This window comes from Aythya marila (genome assembly GCF_965140915.1).
Source record: "Aythya marila genome assembly, chromosome: 25".
In the NCBI taxonomy this organism is placed as follows: Eukaryota; Metazoa; Chordata; class Aves; order Anseriformes; family Anatidae; genus Aythya; species Aythya marila.
In genome coordinates this window covers 6,316,698-6,339,639 of record NC_139066.1, presented here as the reverse complement: position 1 = coordinate 6,339,639, position 22,942 = coordinate 6,316,698, and the positions used below count along the sequence as shown (strand labels likewise).

Genomic DNA, 22,942 nt, shown 5'->3' with positions numbered 1-22,942 from the left:
TTCAACATCAAAGCGTCCCATCTGATAGCAGGTATCTACGGAGCTGGCTGGATCCAGTGCCCAGAGCAGAGAACCTCCCCGGGCAGGGATCTGTTAAGGCAGAGCCGCTGCTGGGCCGTCCCGGGGATGTCCATAAACAGGGAACACAGGAGTACAATTTAGAAACTTCTGCTGCAAGGGAAGGGATCGTTTCCAATCAAAGGCCCAGCTTCGAGGACAATAAAGTTTGTGAAGGAAGCGAAGACAAAGACAGAACAGATCAAAGTAAGTTATAAAAGTGAGGAAGTAAACAGTATAAAAGCTGGAGGAGGTGCAATAAAATGGGACAATGCTGCATAAAGTTTAAAATCAGGGCTTAAAGAAAACTCTCAGATTGCTGATGCCAACATAAGGGGAGAGATGGGGAGGGGAGAGGGGTGGCATTGTCTCTGCAGATAAATAAAAATAAAAATAAAAATGAGCATCGTCTCTGAGCAAAACAGAGTCCAGAGCGGACAAAAGCTGGATCAAGTCATCCTCTTTCCTACAGAGCGCTGACTCCGGCTGCAGAGATCACTTTTGTAAGCGGGAGCAAATTTGTGCGGGGTCTGTGTGTGAAGGGGAAGGAAAGGGGGAGAAAAAAAAATGTCGGGGGGAAAGGTAGGGAAAGGGGAGCGGAGGGTGGCGATCGGGGGAGAACAAGGGGGGAAAGAGCGAAAATTACGGAGGAAAAGTTCACTTGAGGGAAGTAAACAGCAGAGAGGTCTTTTCCATGCCCGTTGCTCTCATTTACCTCGGCAGATTCAGGGAGAGGCTCTCCTCCTCATACTTTTTCGTGTTTTTTGGTGGTGGTGGCAGTGGATTTCAGTGTTTGTTTTGTTGTTGGTTTTGGTTGTTGCTTTCTTGGGGGGGGGGGGGTGTTTATTTATATTTATTTGTTTGTTAAATGTTACGGTTCAGGGTATAACTATTTCACAGCCATATGATATTTCTTAGTTTAAAAAAAAAAAAAAAAAAAAAAAAAGAGGGGAGGGGGTGTCTCCAGATTAATTAGTTCTTAATTTGTAAGGTAGCCAGATAGGGGAACAGTTAAAATTGAGCATATGCTTTTTCAGTGACCTGATTAAGTTTTTTGTTTGTTTGTTTGTTTTTTTCTGATCTACAATATAGAACAGAAAACCTTTCTTCTTGAAAGTACTTAATACTACTATAATTAATGCTATTATTATTATTATTATTATTATTATTATTATTATTATTATTATTAAAATTAAAATTATGCGAAAGCATTTAAGTAAAAAAGAATCAGTACCTTCACCTCACGCAGTTTCGGTTGATACCTAGTTTCCATCTGAAAGGTAAAAGTGACCGAAAGCTTATGTTGGAGGTGAGAGAGAAACTTGGCTTCACCACCATGGTAAATATTTTGCAATGAAAGCCGAAGTTGTATAAACTTCCCGGTTGGAAATGGCAGAGAAACAGCCCCTGCCGAGGGTATAGCTCTGCAGAGTGTATGCAGGACACACTATCACAGTCATTCTTTTTCCTCCTGAATTAACTTTTTTTTTTTTTTTTTTCCCCACCAACATGCAAGAGCAACAGAGATTGCTATTGCTACCATAGAATTAAAAATATTCTCAGTATATTCTCGAGCCTCGTGATTTCCTTTCCTCTGTGTCCAGGATGTTATGGTGACATTTTTTTCCTATCATTTAACTTGCACCATGCACGCGCACGCACACACACTCACACACAGGCGCGCGAAAAAGAAAGTCCTGTTCTATTGTACTGGGCAGAGATCCAGAACAAACTGCGACCGTGAGGTGAATGATTTGAAAGAATTAAATATCCAGGTTCTGTGCTCAATGTCCCTGAAATTGAATATATAAAAATCTTGTCCAAGAAAATGTTATTATGTTATAAGTAAGTGCAGGGACCCACGCTAAGAGGATGCTGTGTGGTTTCTATGGCATGTGGTTAAGATGCATATTTTGTTTTAAATAATAGTTTAATTTGGGGTAATGTTGAGAGCCTGCCAGGGCTGGAAGACGGAGCTGTTTTGCAGAAAGTGCTCCCACCAATTTCCCTGACTCTTTCAATTTTTGAAAGTATTTCACAATAATGAATCTCTACACTGTATATGGCACCGGGATCTGTTAATTTATTTGGCAGATTTTAAAGAGTGCATGTGCCAGAACTTCTACTAATTCGCTTGCCAGTTTAGGCACGTATATACAGTAAGTAGGTAAAACAATACTCGCATTTAAAATATCTCATATTTTACCGATCCAAGATATAACCAAAAAAATAAAATCAAACCAAATAAATGTCTGTTATGAAGCACAGCCCTCCATACCCATTAAAGGATGGGTAGCAGGATTAACAGTATCAATTATTAACAGCTTTCTTCCTCTTTAATATTTAATTCTGCATATTAGATTAAGTCAATTACATTAAGGAAATAGCCGTGCAAATTTGTAAGAGGCAGTACTTACAATGGAAGATTAACCGGATTATTTTTAAAAAATATTCAATATATTTAATTTTACAAAGAGGAAATGTTCTGATGGCGCGCGTGTGTGTGTATGTATATATTTATAATGGTCCGTTTAATTGGTGTAAAGGTTTATGGCTTCAGTCACAATTTCAGAGAACGAAAAGGAAATAAAATAGAAATACGTGGTCTGTCTATAAACCTTCATTTTGTTTTTCCAGTATTCAGTTACCCAACGGTCCTCTAAAATTTGCATGTGATTAGTAAATGCTCTATTGTTTATCCCAAAAGGACTTCACCTTTGTGTGCAACCTTCCCATAGTACCTTCCCCAAGTACTGTGTCTGTGGGACTCATTTCTAAAATGTCGTGTCCTGTCCCGTCCCCCCCACACCATCCCCCACTCCACCCCACCCCGGCTTGATTAGGTTTATTCCTGAAATGTGCTTTTTGCAAAAGATTCCCACGTAACTTCTCCCATACGCGAGAGTGACGGGCAGTCTGTTATTTATTTTTGGCTGCATTTCTCCCCTTCGAAGCAGCCCTGCAAATGTCCGTGTCTCTGCATAACACTGTCCAGATCTCCGGCAGGAGAGTGCAGCTAGCCCTCAGAGGATTTTTATGGTATCAAGACCATTTCTTGCCACATAGCAAAATAGGCAGAATTTATGAAAGTTTTTTTTTTTTCAGACATCGTCTCAATACTCTTTGCCTGCACGCTGTGTCTGTAGGAGTGCATCTGGAGACACGTGGGAAAACACATCTGAATTATATATATAATTTTTGCATTGGTTTCTCTGAGTATAGCATATGGAACGCGCAGATAGGCATTATGCAAATCTGTAAGTGCATGTATGTGGGTGTTTTCTGGTATGGATAGACCTGGCAAAAAGTCGGCGGGAGCTCTGCTACTGGGTACAGAAGACACGTGTGCACCCAAACATACATGTGCGCAAGCATGTATGTGCAAGTGAGCATGTGTGCGCAGACATGTATGTGCACACAGACACGCGGGGAAATCTAACGCGCTGCTGCTTCTTGCCTGCAGCCCAGACCCCCACCCGCGGAGGCGCAGGGGACGGGCGCGGCAGCTTTTCGGGACTGGGGCACCCCCCACATCCACGCGGGTTTGTTCGTCCTGACGATGCTCTACTATTATCATAGGGCCTCTGCTGCCAGCTCATATCTCAGTGAGCATTTTTCACTCGGGTGTGCATATCCGTATGTATAATCTTAATATTTGATGGCATGATTAAAACCTTCTGAGAAACACTCAAGCTGCATCGTATTGATCTTGCTGCTTTTCTTTCAGCCAACCCAGCTGCCAGCTGGCTTCACGCCCGTTCCTCCAGAAAAAAGCGATGCCCTTACACGAAATACCAGACCCTGGAACTAGAGAAGGAGTTTTTATTCAATATGTACCTGACGAGGGACCGTAGACATGAAGTGGCCAGACTCCTCAACCTGAGTGAGAGACAAGTCAAAATCTGGTTTCAGAACCGAAGGATGAAAATGAAGAAAATGAACAAGGAACAGGGCAAAGAGTGAAAACCAGAAAAGCAGCACCCCTCCCTCCTTCCCCAGCCTCTGCGGCCGCGCATCCGAACTGTAGTGCTAACATACAAATAACCCAAACAACGGGAAATCCTTCCCATTTCCCATCTCCACCTTTGCATGCGAGATGTTGCTTATTATTTTTATCTTCCTAGTGTTGTCACGTATGAGGCAACTTAGCAAAAACTGCAGCTCCTCCTTGGAGACACATGCTGGGTTTTGTTTCTATTTTCTTGTTGTCTTTCTCTATTATCTTTTTTTTTATTATTATTATTATTTTATTTTTTCTTCTCCCTACAGCGTTACATAGACACAGGCTCCTGTCTGAGCAGCAGATTTCTCTGCTTGCATTTTCTCCATGGAAGGCAAGACGGCAAACAAAACTGGCCACAAACAGCTCTGGTCCAAGCTTCCACCAAACCACGCTGTCTTTCTTTATCCACGTAAGGACAAAGATTCTCTATAACACTCACAGCACCCCGGTGCACGCAGGCACACAAACACACAGACATACAAACGTTGAGGTGGCCAAGGAACCAGACGATTTAATTAAACTACTGCAAGACAGACACGTTCGTAAGACTTGCGTTTAATTGCACCTAACAAATCATTTTCAATTCGTCAACTTTACACTGGACAAGTCGGTTAGTGACAGCCCAACTCCCAGCTGCGCTGGGTTTCTTTATTTCTTTTTCATTTTCTTTTTCCTTTTTTTTTTTTTTTTTTTTTTCCGGTTGGTTTTATTATGCGGGATTTTTATTTCAATCTTGTCATGGCAGATATGTGACTTTGACCTGGAAGTTTAGTAGGATCTTTACAGGCAAACATCCTCATCTGGTAGCTTTATATTGGGTCACTTGGAAGAGGAGAAAAGACGAGGAGGGAGACGAGAGTGCGTGTGGGGGGCACTCTCAGAGCCGCATTGTAAATTATTTAGGAGAAAAGGGGGCGGAAGAACCCCTGCCAACTTATTCCTAACTTTTAGAGGACAGGAAGAATGGGATTTTCTAGTTAAAAAACTACCTTAGTAGAGCTGTAAGAGAGGGAAAGGTTGTGTTCTTAGTGCTAGCATATTTATAATTTATTGTGAATTGACTTTTCCTAAAGCAGTAGGCTGTTGCAGAGATAAAGTGCCAACCATAGAGTGTGTGTATTTCTTCCTCCTCCTGTTTGACGAGATGCTTTTAATTCTCCGGTGTTGTGTTTTTTTCGCCTGCTCCGTGGTGAAGCGAGCTCACGGCATGTTTTCCCACTGCGACCCCGTTCACTTCGGGGCCCGGTGCCTGGCCGGCCCCGGGGCCGCCACCTCCCCTGGGAGGGAGCCCCGGCCCGCGGGTGGCACCGGGGGCTGCGGCTGCTCCGCGGCTCGGCGCTCACCCACCCTTTTCCCGAAGAGCATCCAGTGTAACAAATATAGACCCTGATTGTTTACAAACGAGGTCTTATGTCATGCCGGACGGAGCTGGTTTCTCATCTGACAGATCCGCTGGAGGTTTCTCTGAACCGCCCGTGAGGGACTGGTTTTCCTTTATCTCTGTAAGACTTAACTTTGTTTTGGGAAGGGGGGGAGGGAGAGGGTGGCGGGTGGGTTAGTACGAGTTGATTACATGGTGGCTATTGTAAAATGTGTTTGTGGTTGTGTTTCTGTGAATGTTGAAGCTCGTTTTCTGTCTCTATTGTGGCTTTTAAGTATACAAAGAGTTCTTCAGTTGTTAGTTGATGGAAAATACCGAAATAAACCTCTCTCTTTTTTTTTTTTTTTTTTTTTTTTTTCGTGTGCAAATTTGTATATTTAGCTGCCAGGAGGCTTTCTAGGAACAACGCAAGTGTAAGGTAGCTTGTTTTAATTGGGTGAATGGGTGGGGAAGAGAAGACACATCGATTTCTGCTGTATATGTTAACGAATCAGTGCAAATCTGATTTCATAAGCTACTAACTTGTGAGTATCCTTAGCATTAGTTTTTGAGACCACTTTTATCTGATATGAACAGAGATTGCCCTGGGAGGAAGTGATGGGAAGATCTCCGTTTTTTCCTTTTTTTTTTTTTTTTTTTTTTTTACTATTTTTTCCCCCAAGTGTTCCTGTTTTATTTTGTTTGTTTCTTCTTATCATGAGAGATAAGAAACAAGTAGCTGCACCTCGGTGCACCGAAATTTACACCAATTCAATTTCTTATAAAAGGGAAAAAAAATCTTTCACTCGACCAGAAACCAGTGTGTAAGACAATTTCTCAGAAAGTTTGTTTTAATGCCTAAACTTTCTCTTTTGAAGCTTTCCATCTTTTAGTAGCTCCTCTGGGGCTTCAAAACTTAGGGGGCTTCAAAATTCAATTATCATGTTGCCAGAGAGAGAGAAACTTAACTAAACTTCACCCTGTGTCAAAATATATATACTTCTTCCTCAAAACTAAATTAAGAAAAAAGCTGTTGTAGATATTCTGAGCTGGAAAAAAAAAATGGCGGCAGGATCATTTCTTTAAATCCGAATTTATTAGAAAAAAAAAAAAAAAGAAAGAAAAAAAGAGAGAAAGAGAGAAAGAGAGAAAGAGAGAAAGAGAGAAAGAGAGAAAGAGAGAAAGAGAGAAAGAAAGAAAGAAAGAAAGAAAGAAAGAAAGAAAGAAAGAAAGAAAGAAAGAAAGAAAGAAAGAAAGAAAGAAAGAAAGAAAGAAAGAAAGAAAGAAAGAAAGAAAGAAAGAAAAAAAGAATATGAAAAAAATAATTAAAAAGATGATTAGATGTGTTTATCTACCTAATTATTTCAGTTTTATTTGATTCTTCTCAAGGGTGAATGAACTTCTAGATCTGCTTCTTGCTAGGTTTATATATTCCTCATTTTTGGAACTGAGCTTGCAGTTCACTAAATACACATTACTATATTTTTGAGAAGTGTACCCATGATTTAATTGATGTTTGCAACCCATCGGACACTAGAATTTAGAAACGCTTTTCACTTTCTTTAGAGTTGTGGTAAAGAGCAGATATTTTTAAAACAACAACATAAGGTTCTTTTAAAATAGAATTTAAAATATTAGTTCATTTTATTAGGAAATATACTTTAAAAATGTTGGAAAAACTGTCTTCTGTAGCATCAGCCTGGATGTATTTTCTACAGATGTTTAATGCTCCAGAATAAAAATCGATTTTAGAACAACAGTACCTATATGTCATTGTGTTATACTGCTTCGTCTAAAATTTCATAAATATTTTCATTGCGTTTTTCTGCGTTCTTTAGTGTCTCGTTAAATGTATTATAAGAATCAATTTTTGCTTAGGTTAAAAATATGTCCAGAGACAAATGGAAGTAATTCCTTTCCAGTGTAGCAAGTGCTTATTCGGTCTTTTGCAGATTTTATGCGTTTCTAAATCTTTTTTTTTTTTTTTTTTTAAGTCAGAGATCGTTAATCTCTTATTGCATTCACCGCTGTTTATTTGTTTGTTTGTTCTTTTTTGAGGTTTTAACTTTTGCATTCTTGCATCAGCAAGATCTACTTCTGGGGACCAGAAGTAGAAGTGCACAGTGGGTAGGCTTTATTTTACTTTCTCTCTACTTTATACTTCTACTTCCCTATGAAAACTTTGCTAAAGAAAAAATAGAAAACCAAAACAAACAGTGAGAAACCCCACCCTGCCTTCCTTGCTTGGCATCACCTCTGATTTGACACGCGATTCCTTTTTTCAAGGACTCTTTTAGCGGTTACTGTAATTTCGTCTCTAAGTTCTTTTGATAATTTGTTGCTTGAGAATAAATACAAACTCCTGGAAAGTGTTTCCACCTATATATTAAAAACAACGACAAACAAACAAATAAACAAAACCTAATACATCAACAAATATACAAACAACAACTGAGACCTGCTCAACCCTACAGGAAGCAGGTATTGAGAAACATAACCAAGAATCTTTTTTTCCACTAATTTTTAACATAATGGGCGCTCTAAAGGGCAATATTTCACTTCTTTAAAAAATCCTTTCTTTGAGGAAGCTCTGAAAAGAAAACAAAAGAAGAAAAAAGATACTTGGAGCTTATTGAGGGAAGAGAGAGAAAGGGAAGTAACTTGTCATAAAAAAAGGAAAATTCAGTGCAGTGTGCTGCAATAAAAGAATATGACCGCTATAAAACTTTATAGGGTATAAATTTCTGAAGGTTAAGGAACTAAACGGCTGTAAAGCAAACAGTGCAAGAAAACTTTCAGGAACTCCTAAATTACTACAACGACTTGGGAATGTGGGGAAACCCAACGTGTAAAAGCTCTTGTTTCTGCTTCAGTCACATACAAAGTTCACCTCCTTTTTATTTTCCCTATGGGAGGGGGTAGGTTAAAAAATAAGAAAGGGGGGGGGGGGGGATAAAATGTGGGGAGGGACTTTTGCTAATTTATTCTTCTCTTGCAGTTTCTGTGAAAATCCAGCACTCTGGATTATACCCTTTGTTATTTTGCTGTTGTTGTTCAGTTTTATTATTATTATTATTTTCCTTTAAAGCAATTCCAGGCTGCCAGAATGCTGAGCCGTGTGTACAATAACACCACCACCACACAGATGCACCCCCCACACTCACACACTAAGTTCTGGCGAGACGTCTGGGCTTGGGAAGCTCTTTATCGGTTTACAGCTCCGGCCTTCCCCCTCCAGAGCAGAATGATCAATTGTTTAGTCTCGGAATTTGAAACAATAGAGGTTTTCAAAAGCAACCCCATTTTGTCTCTTTTATTGCTAGTAGAGTGACTGGATGGTGAAGCTTTCGCATCGCAGAGAGCGCTTTCAGCGCTGAGCGGTGCAGAGGAAGAAGCCAGCTCTCCTCTTTCTCACTCCTTTCGCTCCTCACCGCCCTTCGCGGTGGCGGTGCCCCGGCCCTCGCGGGCCCCTCTCCGCAGGCCCGGAGGGGGAAGCGCCGCGGGGCTGCGGTGCCGCCAGGGGCCGCGCGGTGGCGCCATTGCTCCACGAGAGACGCGCGGCTCCCGCGCGCCGCCGCGGGGCTCCTCGAAACACCTTGATTGGATTAGCGGCAGCGGCCGGGCTGTTCGCTACGGGCATGAATAATCCCGAGGCATAAAATATAGGGTTAATTATAGCTATTTTTCCGATTTTATAGGTTACATCTATTTTTTTTCTCTGCGAGGGTAAATTATGTGAGGCTAAAAGAAAAGGGGGGGGTGTTAATCTCGTGGCTCTGTGCTGGGATGCAATGAGAGGTGGGACACGCATCTATTGTAAATGTTCGTTAAAAGGGAGAAAAAAAGTCATTTTGTTTTCTGAGAGTTTGGATGGAGGTGGGAGGACAGCTTTATTATCTCAAACCAAAGATTTACGTTTGAAGTACTGGAAAAGAGAGTGGCTCAAAGATTTCGGGAAGAAAGAAGCACATCCAAAATCAGGATATTTTTCCTTGGCTATTTAAATTGGCCGTTAGGATGGTTTGCGCTTTCTCATCTCTTTATTTTATTTTATATGTTTTAGCTTTCTTAGCCATCGCCTAAAAATGGGATATACCTTTTAGAATTTGAGCTTTTTTTATATACTTCCTCCTCCTTTTGGTAGAATTGCCGCTGTTTCTTGTCTTCATTAATAGGCTTCAAAATGCTACAATATAGTAAATTAACCTAAACTGCTGTGATCTTACCATGTTTTGTTTTGCGTATAAATACTCCAAAGATGCTGCACCAGCAAAAAAAAAATGTAAAATTTTAACTCTATTAGTTCACTTTTTTGTGGGACATCTTTTTCTTCATAATTACAAGACAGTAATTATTCAGACATTGCAATCCTTATATTCAGCTACAACTAGCACAGAAAGAAAAGATGGCAAATATTTCAACATAGTTTTTCATTCAAATTATTATAACAATGCATTTTCTGAATACATGCTCCTCCGAAGATACACAAGAAAATATGCCCATTTCCCGATATGCAGTATTCTGGTGAATAATGTAACAAATTAAAACTATGCACGCAACAGAATAGGAATCATTGCCCAAGCGATTTGATATGTTGTTTAAAGAGTCAAAGTTTAAACATCTCAAGACTCTATTTAAATCCTCTAAAATGAAATACAAATGTAAACAGATACAGATGAAAAAAAAAAAAAAAAAAAAAAAAAAAAGAGAGAGAGAGAGAGGAATACTACCCTTGTGCATTCATTAAAATGCAGAGTAGTGAAAAGTTAAGGTTTACCTAGCGAAAGGTTTGGGGTTCCTTCCTTTCTCTCTCTCACACTTTCTTTCTTTCTTTCTTTCTTGTCAATTCTCAACAAATCTTTTCTCCACCGGGTATTTATAAATTATCTTCTCTCTCTCTCACACATACACACACACGTGCACATAGATGCACACTTGTTTTTTCTTATAATAGAAACATTTTCCTTTCCTCAGGAATCTGATTACAGTATATGAATGATTTAAGATCAGCTATTGATTTCTGGTGCATTGATGAGTTACCATCACTTCATGACCATAAAATTCTACTGCACTTGATAAAATGTGAACTTCCAAGAGCAACTTCCCTCCAGCCTTCCCATGCTCCATATATGAATGGGAACGGCTTCTATTTTTTATTTAATAAACTTCAATAGATATGAGTACGCCTGTAAACACCCATAGAAGAACATAAATTATTTTCTAAAAATCCTTTAGTCAATTCAAGGTTTTGCTTTCTTGAAAATTCTAGCATCGAGCATCCCCACACCACGCTGTTTATTTCTATTTACTTATGTGCACCATTTCTAGGTTTTTATGTTCAATGATGAAACCAAAATCTGCTCAATCGACAATAAAAGTGTTGAGAAAAATAAAATGTTAACTTGTCTTTTAGGGGGGAAAAGCCTTAATTATACCACTGCAAGTACTTCAACCACAATAATTACTTGAAAAGGCTCTTAGACTCGGCTGAAATTATCCCTACACAAAATAAACGAAACGTATTTACTTAAATTATTTCTCTAAGGGTGGTTTTAAAGTTTTATTCCGTTATTATCTTTGTTTTCTTTCTTTCTTTCTTTCTTTCTTTCTTTCTTTCTTTCTTTCTTTCTTTCTTTCTTTCTTTCTTTCTTTCTTTCTTTCTCTCTGTCTTTCTCTCTGTCTTTTTGTCTACCTTAATTCCTTGCTTATTCCCACTGCCAATGCAAGTACTTTTTACCAAAGCCCAACAAAGCGAGGACTTGTACTCTTTTTCTTGTGGACAGTTGAAAATTGTCCTTCAGCTCAAGGCAGGCAGGAGTAAAAACGTTCTTTATTCACCTTTCCGTGTCAATACTGCGCAGATGGATACAATGGATTTCAGCAGAAATCTACCTAGGGAAAAGGGAAAACAAAAAGAAATGTTTAGAAGAGTGTCTTTAACTTCTACTGGAGGTTGAAGGATTGGAAAATAGAGATGGCAATGCAAGGGGCTTGGAGAGGCGTCGTGGGTGTTAGGCACTCTGGGACAGCATTTAAGTTGGGAGGGTTTGGTGTCGTTATTAGCTGAAATACGCCTCTGTAATATTTGCTGACTGCGATAAATGAATTTCAAAATCTACCCCCTGTGTGTTTAGACTGTGGACATTTGCAGCGTTGGCATCTTAGGGGTAAGTTTACTTCGTTCTTAACAAATGTCAATAAAATAGAAAGCCTCTATCTTATTTCACTTATCCCATCCCCCTTTTCTCCCTACTTTTCATAAGTATCATGAAAAAAAAAAAAAAGTTATTGGGGACGGGGTGAGGTAGGGAAGCAGCCATCAGTTACTGACCATAAAGGTTCTGTTCTGGATGTGATAAGCGAAACAATACTTTTAGTTTGTAATCATCCCCAAACACATCTTGAACAACTCCTCTGTGTGAGCTGGGCACCGGGGAGGAGGCTGGGAGGGGGCTAGGAGAGAGATTCAAAAAGTCAATGTTATATATGAAAAACTATAATCGTTTTAATTCAATATTGACACCTCAACATCTCGCTGTAATGCGGACGGGTCCAATCGAAACCTCTGTTTTATAGCAGTAGAGGAAAGAACTCGTAAAATCCTAACGGCTTTTATGTAGTGCGGTATAAACAACAACAACATCCCCGGCTTTATGGCATTTTATAGTTTGTTAAACAGTTTACAGCCTTTTTTGGGGCTATTACAAATGCAATTCCCTTCATGTGATAGTTAAACCTTTATCAATAATAAGGAAATTGATCATTAAAATGTTAAATATGACTACCTCGTTTGTTTTAAAATATGTTTAGGGTAAGAAGCTGTATGATTTGATAACTTGTATTAAAATACCAATTACATTTATAGGACCTTTTAAAACTGGTAGCAATTAAATCGTGTTCTTTTACAGTTTTCCAAAGCGACCCTGACATTTAAAAAGGCTAAAACTGCCTCGTTAAAATTTTGAAATTAACGACTGAGAGCGCCTCTCTTTAATTTTCCAGCACTCCCCAAAAAATCAATCTTTTGGGTGGTCTAGGTATGTGATTTGTTGTGAGGCGAGAGATATCTCATTAATGTAGGTAGTTAAACATATTTAATCCGTATATTCACCCCACCTCCTTCTCCCTCTCTCTCTCGCTCCCTCTCCCTCTCTCTCGCTCCCTCTCTCTCTCTCTCTCTCTCTCTCCCCCCCTCGCTTGCTTTTCCTTCTTTATTCTCTCACACTCTTCCTTTCACAATCATGCAGTGCAGAGTCCGTGTGGAGTAAGGAGAAGCCAATAGGATGAGGTTTTGGTAATAGATGCAAATGATCATGAAAAGACACTGCAAAATATGAAACAACTCATTTGCGCTGAAGTAAATCACTGAAAACTGTTTATGAACTGGCATCTCTTCTTGGAAATGTAAAGCGAGAACTCTTTAAGTGGTGATTTTTTTTTTTTTTAGGGGTGGGGGGGAGGAAAGAATTCAATATCATGCAGGCTTAGAGTTTTGATTATATCCTCCTTTTATATTCCTGGAAAACACAAACTGTCGTTGCTTAGCATCTTAGCGCTTTCTTTTTTTGCTGATAGATTCCCGTGGTCAGGTTTGGTTGGCTACTTCTTCTTTTTTTTTTTTTTTTTTTTTTTTTTTCCTCCTCCGAACAAATATTATTATTTAAATTAAGATGAGCTCTTATTTTGTCAACTCACTCTTCTCCAAATACAAGACCGGGGACTCCTTGCGTCCCAATTACTATGACTGTGGGTTCGCTCAGGATCTTGGGGGCAGACCCACGGTGGTGTACGGACCCAGCACGGGTGGCACCTTCCAGCATCCGACCCAAATCCAGGAGTTTTACCACGGAGCATCCTCACTCTCCAGCTCCCCTTACCAACAGAATCCCTGCGCCGTGGCGTGCCATGGGGACCCCAGCAACTTCTATGGCTACGACCCCTTGCAAAGGCAGAGCCTCTTCAGCGCCCAGGAGTCGGACTTGGTGCAGTACACGGACTGCAAGCTTGCTGCCAGCGGCCTTGGAGAGGAGGCGGAGAGCTCGGAGCAGAGTCCTTCTCCGACCCAGCTTTTCCCCTGGATGCGACCGCAAGGTGAGGCGAGATGGAAAGGACAGCGAAGGAGTGTTTCCAGAGCCCATAAAGTATCCCTTTCTCTTTCTTTATTTCTTTCTCTCTCTCTCTTTTCTTTCTCTCTCTCTCTTTCTTTCTGTCTGTCTGTCCCTCTTTCTTTCTGTCTTTTTCTTTCTCTCTTTCTTTCGCTCCCTTTTTCTTCCCCAGTGACTGTATTTTACTGCTTTATGAGGGTAAACTTTTGCACTTGTAAATTGCTTTATAGTTTAATTACCCTGAAGGAGACCTTTTCTTTTGGGGGCTCAGCGAGCCGGGCTTTCAGTGGAAGGAAGCATCCTTAAAGTTTATGGCACTTTTACAGCCTTAAAAAGACTCTCATTTTCTGTTTTGCGTTTGATTGGGGATTTTGGTCGTGCTGCTTGCTCTCCCTGGGCTGCAGCTCTTTTTTTGTGTGGGCAGCCTCCTGGATCCTAGGGAGCCAGAGTATGTTGTGTTGTTCGGGTAATAATTGTACAAGTGAAGGCTTTAGCTGAGCTGCTTGTAGTGGGCTTGTGTGTGACCCTCCCCCTCCTCCGCCACCATCACCCTTTTCCTTTATAACCATCTTCCCTTTTATAATGTAATACAACAGTCTTTCCTTCTCCCTGTTTGCTTCCTGCCTTTGCTTCTGCGAGTCCTTTCTTCCTCCCCCTCCCATGTGTACGTGTGAGGGGGGAGTGAGTGTGTGTGTGTGTGTGTGTGTGTCTGCGAGTCTGTGTCTGTGTGTGTCTGTGTGTGTGTATACGCCTATTCCCGAGCCTGGTTTATGTATCTTTCAACCTCCTTCTCTTCTTCCCCTTTCCACCCAACCTTTGCAATTCCCCAGCAGCCGCTGGACGGAGGAGGGGGAGGCAAACCTACAGCCGCTACCAGACGCTGGAACTGGAGAAGGAATTTCTATTTAATCCCTACCTGACCCGCAAACGGAGGATCGAGGTCTCGCATGCCCTGGGATTGACAGAAAGGCAGGTCAAAATCTGGTTCCAGAACAGGAGGATGAAATGGAAAAAGGAAAACAACAAAGACAAGTTTCCCAGCAGCAAATGCGAGCAGGAAGAACTGGAAAAACAGAAAATGGAAAGAGCCCAGGAGGTGGACGAGGAAGGGGAAGCACAGAAGGTGGACAAGAAATAAAAGGATTTTTAAGGACTGAAAGGCAAGCGCTGCTGGGGTGGAAGAGCCCCTAAGCCCCACATTAATGGTAGTTAATGTAAGGGAGGGGTGGGAAACAACAATGCATAGAAAAGAGAAAGAAAAGAAGAAGAAAAAAAAAAAACAACATTTTATTGCTGTAAAACAATATAGCTGTAAGCACCACTTTCCTGATTATCCTTTGAAACAATGAACAGTATGCAAAAGTGGTCTGGAGGTCTCTCCTGCCTTTTGCCAGTTATTAACTAGTGGTAGTGTAACGCAATAGCTTATGTAAAACATGACTGTGAATTTTTTTCTCTCTCTCTCTGTCTTTCTGTCTCTCTCTTCTTTCTTGGGGGGTGGGTTGGTTAACATAGCTTTCAATGCTATAGAAGTTATGTGGAATTACATTTGTGCACTTTTTTTAAAATTTCCACTTTTTTTGTTGTGGTTTATCTGTATGTACTGGAGGTAGCGATTGACACAAACATCCCAACAACATGAAACTGCCTATTTATGCTACAGTTATCTCTCTCTTTCTCTCTTTACTTTCCTTACTTCTGTTCTTTTGTTCGTTTCATTTTGTTTTGCTTTGTTTTGTTTTCGATTTTTGAATGTCTCTTAAAAAAAAAAAAGGAGAAAAAAAAAAAGCATAAAAAAGCGTTTTCCTCTCCTTTAGTTAGCATGCGCACAGTGAAGCAAGTTGTAAAGTGATCTTTAGGTTAACTGTGAAAAAGAATGTATACTGTATACGTGAATTACTTTATTGGGGGAACTAATGATATATTTTGTTGTTCTTTCATCACTTTGTTCTATTGTCTAAACCTGGAAGCAGCGGAAGAAAGTTACAATAAAGTTTACAAGCGAGAATTCCGTGACATCATTCTTTTACCCTGCTCCATTTCCTCCAGGACCACTTTGATAGAAAGGAAATAAAAGTCATTGTGTCGGAGCTGCAGCCTTCGCCATCAAAGACTTCTTCGCCTGTAGAGATGCTGGCAGGCTGGATCGCTGCTAGGACAGGCAGAGGCAGTGGCTGGGGCCGGAGAGCTGTATGGGAACCGTGGAGAAGGGGCGGGGGGGTGAGGGGGGCAACTGCGATGGCTTCTTCTGTTGTTGTTTCTAACTGTTCATGTGTGGTGACAGGTTGGAAAGCTGTGTGGAAATCCTTCCTGAAGGTAATGTGTGTTTTTCTTTCTTTCTTTCTTTCTTCCTTCCTTCCTTCCTTCCTTTCTTTCTTTCTTTCTTTCTTTCTTTCTTTCTTCCTTCCTTCCTTCCTTCCTTCCTTCCTTCCTTCCTTCCTTCCTTCCTTCCTTCCTTCCTTCCTTCCTTCCTTCTTTCTTTCTCTCTCCTTCTTTTTCTCTCTTTCTTTCTCCCTCTTTCTTTCTCTCCTCTCTCTCTTTCTCTCTCTCTCTTCCCCCCCTCCCCCCTCCCCTTCTTTCCCTTTCCCCTTCTTTCCCTCTCCCCTCCTCTACATCTCTCCGTCTCTCCTCACCCTACTTTCTCCACAAGATAGAGCCCAGGTCTGAGTCACTGTCCTTTCTTCCCACTGGTCTGTCTGCAAAATCGCCAGTTGTGCGGCTGAGCTGCTCTCTGCCCCATCGTCTAGTGAATTCTCCTGCCATGGAAAGAGAGAGAGTATGGTATATGGGGATGCACACACATCCCCTTGCAACTTAACCTTGGGAAAAGAGAAACAATGCAAATCCTAGATGCACATCCACCATTGTCTGAGCTGCTTTTCGTGCCAGTAAGACTTTATTTCTTTCTTACCACCCCCAAAAAGAAAAAGAAAAAATAAAGGCAAGTCACATTTTGGAAGGTCTCTCTGCTTCTCCAGCAGAAAGCAAATCAGCCAGCTGGTAACGCTTTACTTATAATTGTAATTGAGTCCTGCAGAACCGCTGACACGTTGAACAAGGGATCTGTACAGTCTTTATTTTTTGCAACAAGAAAAGCAAATGCCAGCTCAATACGAAACTCAAAGCCCGTGGCACTGGAATAAATTAGATATAGAACTGAAAGGCATTTGGAAAAAGAATCCTGAATCTATTAGGTATCAATCAGACATTTGTCCTTTGGGGGGTGGTCGCAGAGGGGGAGAGGGTCAAGGGGGGAGGAGAGGAAATTATGTACTGTCTTGTGAAAAAGTACCTCGGAGCCAGGGAAATGGTGCGAAGGAGGGAATTTTAGACGGGATCAATAAAAGGATAAATAGAGCTCCACTCCTTTTCCTCCAGCAGAGAGAGACCGAGAGGAAGATGCTGGTTTATCAGCAACGTGCTTTTACACCCCCCTCGCCTTTCTCTTTCTCCCTCGGTCTCAGCTGAAAACTGATTACAGGTTGCTTATCGACTCCAGCACAATTTCACCCCTTCCAGCATAGATCTTGGAGGGTTTTATATCGCATCAATTATTTATCATATTTTATAAATCCAGCAGCACTACAATTTTTTGCCCCTGAGGAGGGAGCGGGCGGCGATTGGCGCCGCCGGAGCCACGTGCCCGCGCGTCACATGGGCCGGGAGGAAAAAGGGCTCCTTTTTGGTGTAAATCTGGACTCTAATTCCGTAATATATCACGGTACCTCGTAAAACCGACACTAAAACGTCCCGACCTACAAATCACCCGGCCAAATTATGAGTTCATTGTATTATGCGAATGCTTTATTTTCTAAATATCAAGCCGCAAGTTCGGTTTTCCCATCCGGAGTCTTTCCCGAGCAAACTTCTTGCGCTTTCGCCTCCAACACCCAGCGATCGGGGTATGGGGCCGGATCCACTCCTCCCTTCGCCGCCTCCATGCCCGGGCTCTACTCCAGTGGCAGCGCCGTGCACCCCCAGACCCCCACCATGTACTCCTCCGGCTACGGCCTGGAGCCCAGCTCCTTCAACATGCACTGTTCCCCCTTTGAGCAAAACCTCTCCATGATGTGCCCGGGAGATGTCTCCAAGCAGAATTGCAACAAAACGGACCAGAGGGACTCAGATTTGCAAAGCGACAGTAACTTCCGCATCTACCCCTGGATGAGGAGCACAGGTAAGCCCAAGCCTCCTTAAAGAGAGGAGCTCGGGGAGGTGGGGGGAGTGTAAATTATTTTATGGCGTGCGCGGGGGGTGGCGGAGGGGGAGGGGAGGGGGGAATTGTCCCCAACTCCTTTCATGACGTTTCATCGAAAACGAATCTCCGTCTTCAAAAGGGAGAGAGAGAGAGAGAAACCCCCGCAATAAAGCCATCCTTTTAGCTTTAAATATTTATAAGTGTTGCTTGGGCTGTGTATGTGCCATCCAAAAGGCAGTTTGTCTTAGAGGGGACAGACAGAGCTGCAGAAATAATGGCCATCCCCTTCTTCTCCTATATTTACAGGATGAAGATTGTGCTACCCCCACGTAGATATAGATATAGATTCTGAAATGAACTATTTATGGGAGGTACCCACAAGCTTGTTTTGTTAGGTTTCAAAACCTTCATTTGGCAGCCCCTCACCGCAATGTCCCAGATGCTGCAATTAAGCCTAGCATGTTACCATCAGAAACAGCAACACATCATTCCTTGTTCAGTAAAAACCCTTCTCTCAAAACCCTGACATTCCAGCCGGGATCTGGATGGATGGATGGATGGATGGATGGATGGATGGATGGATGGATGGATGGATGGATATAAGGACTGTGAGAGGGAGACCACTTTTATCCGTGTGACCGCCAGAAAAATCCAAGCCAGGCAGGCAGCCCGCGGAAGCGTGCGGTGTGCTCTGCGCCCTGGGAAAGTCTCTTAGGAGGCGGTGGGACTTGTCCTGGGGTGCTCAGCGTGGAGTTGGGGCTTCCGGGCAGCTGCCGCGGCGCTGGCAGCGCAGCCCCGCGGGAGGCCGCGTAGAGGTCCGCGAGGAGCAGAAGGGGGGCGCCCCGCAGCGGGACGCGCTGCCGCCCGCCTCTCCCTCAGTGACCCACTCCACGCCGGGCCGCCGCGCTGCCTACGTTCACGAGAGTGCTCCATCTCCGTGTATTAATGTCAATTAACATTTAATAAACATCCCGTTCCCTCGCACGGGAGCGCCCCGGCTCTACCCGGGTCCATGGAAGGAGAGCCTGAGACCGGGCTTCTCCGGGGCTCCGGACCCCAGCCGGGGCACGCCGGCCGGCGGTGGGAGAAAGGCGCTGCTGTCCTGTCTGGGAGACGAGAACGCGTGAGCTCATTTCTACAGACCCCCGGCTTCGCCGGAGCCAAATTGCAACTTGAGAGCATCCCTGAGACCAAACCTCACACTGCAGCCAAATATTCGGAATGTGTCTTGTTAGTAAATTTCGGGGGCGACCGGACTGTGGGCCAGAATCCCTGCAAAGTAAAGGAAAAAGAAACCAACAGAGCAGCCAATACACCGCAGCTTATAAAGGCAGGAGATATCATCACAGCTATTTGGTGGTCTGTTCTTTCCAGTACCTGCTCTACAGTTTGTTCACTTTTATAGTTGATTTATCAAAGACCAAATATTTCTGGTCGTAAACACTTCGTCTCTGCTTTTATCTGACCTTAGATTTAAGAAGACCTCCGACTCTGCCCCCCCTCCCCCCCTTTCCCCCCTTAGCATGTGACGCTGCGAGGAACAGCACTAGAGAGATCTTAGAAGCAGAGAAAAAGCACGAGCGTCCCTGCACTACAAACCCTGGATGCTCTGGGATGTGTTCTGCCTAAAACTAAAGAAACTCGATCTCGGTCGTAAAAGCGGGTTCTCGTCTGCCGCCCGACACCCCCACCTCCCACCCACCCCCCGCCTGATGCCCACTGTGCGATCGCGCTTGTGGAATTTCATCAGCGAGCAGAGATAGAGTTGTCATCCCTATTCAGCAGCAGTTTATGGCTCTTCCTCTTCAGAGGATTTTACAACCCACATTCCACGACCTGCAGATTTTTGCTTTACAGCTAGCATGGCTATTTTACTTTTTTCTCCTTTTAATGACTAGGTCTTTTCTTCTTTTAAAAAGAAAAAGGAAAAAAAAAAAAAGGAGTCTAGTGGAATGTGTGGAGGAGAGGCCGAGAGCTGCTGTTTGCTAACCCGAGTTCTTTGGGAAATAATAATATATTATACTGCAGATATACACTTACATGGAAAATATAGCCAGGATCACAAACACCATATTGTATAATTATTTCCAGTTGCACTCAGGAAATGTCGGTTTGGAACGGGGTGTGTGTGGAATTAAGGGTCGGGCCCTTTTCCGAGCCCTGCTCACGGACAACACAATAGTAGTGGCGAGTCTGGGATAGGTGTTGAAGCGCTTCTCATGTACGCACACACCCACAGGAATAGCCCGGGGGTATCAGCCCCCATGTCAGCCCCTGCCTGCACAGCCCCAGTGAAGCAGAAGTAACTGCTGTGCCCAAAACATTCATTGAAATAATTAAGACCATAAGACACCTTCCACGCAAGCACCCTGATGACAGCTTTAAGAGAGGACAAATAGTTGGATCTGGGTAGGTATCAGATGCCTCTTACATTCTTGCTCGATGTTTCTGTGTGTATTTATTCCCCAACCATCCTAACTTTCTGGCATCTAAAACTGAAGTAGGAACTCTGAGTCTGACTGGTGCTACGAGGGCAGGAAACTTTCTGAAGTTTGCTGTTCGTTCACGCACTAGCTAGGAGCCACACGCAGGCACAGGCTTATCAGAGATGGATGCAAAAAAACACTGCATGCATTTCCTAGAGTAAAGAAAATGAAACGTTCAGTGGTTTCAAAGCTATGAACAGGAAGAGTGGGAAAAGCTTCTAGAATGGGGAGCAGATTTTGAAAATGAAAAAGGAAGATAGTCTCATGTTGCACAGTTCATCCGAGGATTTTGTGCTCCTGTGGAACTCAAGTGGATGGTGCTTGCTAGGCTGCACCACAAGACAAAAGCAAGATGGCAAAACCTAACAGCAGCATCAAAACAACACTCCCTCCCTCACCAAAAAAAAAAAAAAAAAAAAAAAAAAAAAAAAAAACACTAATACGAATCTAATTTTGCTTCCCAGGCACTGACAGAAAACGCGGCCGCCAGACCTACACCAGGTATCAGACCCTGGAGCTGGAGAAGGAATTCCACTACAACCGCTACTTGACGAGGAGGAGACGCATCGAGATCGCTCATGCCCTATGTCTCACAGAGAGACAGATCAAAATCTGGTTCCAGAACAGGCGCATGAAGTGGAAAAAAGAAAATAAAACTGCCTGTTCTGGCTCCGGCAGCCAGGAAAAGCCAGACGTGGAGGACGACGAGGAAGAATGAAAGGGCAAAATGTGGATCCAGGAAACGTGAAAACCCACGCGAACAGAAAAGGGGAAAAACACACTAGAAGAAAAGACTATATATTAAAATACATAAATGATAAGTGCATAAATAATTAAAAACATAGGAATGATGCATTGTGTTTCCTGACACTGAAAGAAAATACTACCTATATTCAAGTCTTTTTTTGGGGGTGGGGGGAAATAAGACAATAGAATAAATATCTACCTATTAAATGTGGCTTTAGAGTCAGAATAGACACATTTTTCTATGTGAGTCTTCCGATAGTACAAGTAATTTGTAAATCTCCGTTTGTATTTCGCTGTGTACTTTTTGGTATGAAGTAATGTGGTCGTGTTTAGCACCTTTAATTTAGAAAATGTGACCTGAAAATCTGAATGCAAATTATACTTAGCGTATATAGAATCGTGTACATAATATGAATGATTATCACCCCCTTTCCCTGTAACCTCTGTGGTTCTTTTCACGTTGCTATGCTGTTTTGTCTGTGTATATTTTTACTGGGACTTCTTCCCTGTTCAAGTCTCTAGGAAAAAAAAAATAATGAATTAATATTGTGCTACGTAAAATGTTGTATATCGAAGTAGCAATTTATTTAATGGCAACGTGTTGCTTTTTGTTTTTCCCTCGTCTGTGATTACTATTCTTCGAAATAAAATTAATTCTCCAATATTCTAGAATCACGTTGGGTTCAGTCCCCTTTTCATATTAAAACAATACACAGGCTTTTGGTTTTACTGTTTTCCCCAAGGAAAATATGTGTATTAAAATATCTTTTTTATATTAAAACATGCCATGACCTGTAATCTTAATCTTCTCTTTCTTTTTTAGCAAGATCACTGCTAAAATCTATTTCAATAGATTTCAAATATCAATATAATACTTTTTTTTCAACAGTTTTGGCAGAAATATAAAAACATAATTATTAATCCGGGCTCCGGAAATACGGGCTGGTCATTTCTCTCTCTCCCTGGGATTGTGCTGTGGCTATTACTGAAGTAGGTAAAAGTATAAAGAAGGAATGCAAAGAGGCCAGAAGCAGCCCAAACAGTCTTTCCGCCCTTTGTTTTAATCCTCTTCTGACACCCCCCCCTTCTTTTTTTTTTTTTCTTTTTTTTTTTTTTTTAGAGAGAGAGAGATTCTCTCTCCGCTTTTCAATTACCTTACTGCGGATTAGAACTATTTCATTAGTACCAAATAATGTTTAACATCAAAGCGCGCATAAAATAAATTAAAGCAATTAAACGCAGGAAAATCACCAATGCAAAACAAAAGTGAGTAACTTTAAGCACTTGCGCAGGGACCAACCTTCGCCGCCCTTTCCCCACCCGTGCCTGTTTGTTTATTTATATTTCCAGGGTGCGCAGTAAAGACGCGGATTCCTCCAGCGGAGGCTCCACATAACTTGCTCGACAAATGCATGCTCAAGATGCACACACGGAAAAATTCAGACAGCTTTGGAAGCACTTCTGGCTTTGTAATGGCAGCTTTCCACCTTTCCTTCCTTGCGGCTCTGTCTGCCTGCCTTTTCACCACCCACCAGCATAGATGACTTCATGTCTTAAGTGAAGGCGCACGGGGCGTCTTCAGCAGGTTCCAGCGAAAATAAAATGCCACGTCAAGTATCGGCGCACCCACATCTATAATACAGATTTGCAGTATATACTACGTACACTAATTATGGCAAGTCCATTATTAAAGAGAGCAGCTATTATGGCTTCTGAACACTGATATCCTACTTGAAGAGAAGGGTAAATAAAGGGAACTCTTCCTTTTTTCTTGGTGAAATCCGTTGTTGCAATCTCTTTGCATAGAGAAGAAAAAAAAAAAAAAAAAAAAAAAAAGCAGTTCTAGAAATTTCCCCCGGTCCTGGAGCTCTGCTGCATTGGCCCGGCTTTCTGCCCCCTTGGCACGGACTTGTGCCATCGGGGATAAGCAGAAATTGAGGATTTCATGAAAAAGGCAAAACGTCCCCCACCGATGCCTTAATACAA

General features: G+C 42.2%; 3 protein-coding genes across 10 annotated transcripts in view; all 3 read left to right on the top strand.

Moving 5' to 3' along the window:
- HOXB9 (homeobox B9) overlaps positions 1 to 4,024 on the top strand; it is a 4,806-nt gene extending 782 nt beyond the window's left edge. Inside the window, exons 1-2 of the mRNA XM_082779159.1 lie at positions 1 to 264; positions 3,785 to 4,024. The exon at positions 1 to 264 is cut by the window's left edge and continues 782 nt beyond it. Of these exons, the coding sequence (XP_082635285.1) occupies positions 1 to 264; positions 3,785 to 4,020 (500 nt within the window). The 3' untranslated portion in view covers positions 4,021 to 4,024. The remainder of the gene's footprint in view (positions 265 to 3,784) is intronic.
- Positions 4,025 to 5,441: 1,417 nt separating this feature from the next.
- HOXB8 (homeobox B8) lies at positions 5,442 to 15,526 on the top strand. Of its 3 annotated transcripts, XM_082779162.1 has the most exons (3): positions 5,442 to 5,562; positions 13,304 to 13,511; positions 14,356 to 15,526. In XM_082779162.1, exons 1-3 carry the CDS (start codon positions 5,476 to 5,478, stop codon positions 14,661 to 14,663), a joined length of 603 nt encoding a protein of 200 aa, XP_082635288.1. In that variant the 5' UTR covers positions 5,442 to 5,475; the 3' UTR covers positions 14,664 to 15,526. The 3 variants fall into 3 exon arrangements, with proteins under 3 accessions (XP_082635288.1, XP_082635287.1, XP_082635286.1); XM_082779161.1 differs by lacking the exon at positions 5,442 to 5,562 and having other exon boundaries at positions 12,661 to 13,511; positions 14,359 to 15,526; XM_082779160.1 differs by lacking the exon at positions 5,442 to 5,562 and having other exon boundaries at positions 12,662 to 13,511.
- A 106-nt stretch (positions 15,527 to 15,632) lies between these two features.
- HOXB7 (homeobox B7) lies at positions 15,633 to 22,797 on the top strand. 6 transcript variants are annotated; one of them, XM_082779167.1, is made up of 4 exons: positions 15,633 to 15,715; positions 15,810 to 15,841; positions 17,420 to 17,702; positions 20,674 to 22,796. In XM_082779167.1, exons 3-4 carry the CDS (start codon positions 17,465 to 17,467, stop codon positions 20,925 to 20,927), a joined length of 492 nt encoding a protein of 163 aa, XP_082635293.1. In that variant the 5' UTR covers positions 15,633 to 15,715; positions 15,810 to 15,841; positions 17,420 to 17,464; the 3' UTR covers positions 20,928 to 22,796. The 6 variants fall into 6 exon arrangements, 5 of the variants coding, with proteins under 5 accessions (XP_082635293.1, XP_082635289.1, XP_082635290.1 ...); XR_014319060.1 differs by having other exon boundaries at positions 15,647 to 15,841; positions 20,674 to 22,222; positions 22,307 to 22,797; XM_082779164.1 differs by adding an exon at positions 16,237 to 16,719 and having other exon boundaries at positions 15,654 to 15,841; positions 16,904 to 17,702; positions 20,674 to 22,027.
- The last annotated feature ends 145 nt before the right edge of the window (positions 22,798 to 22,942 follow it).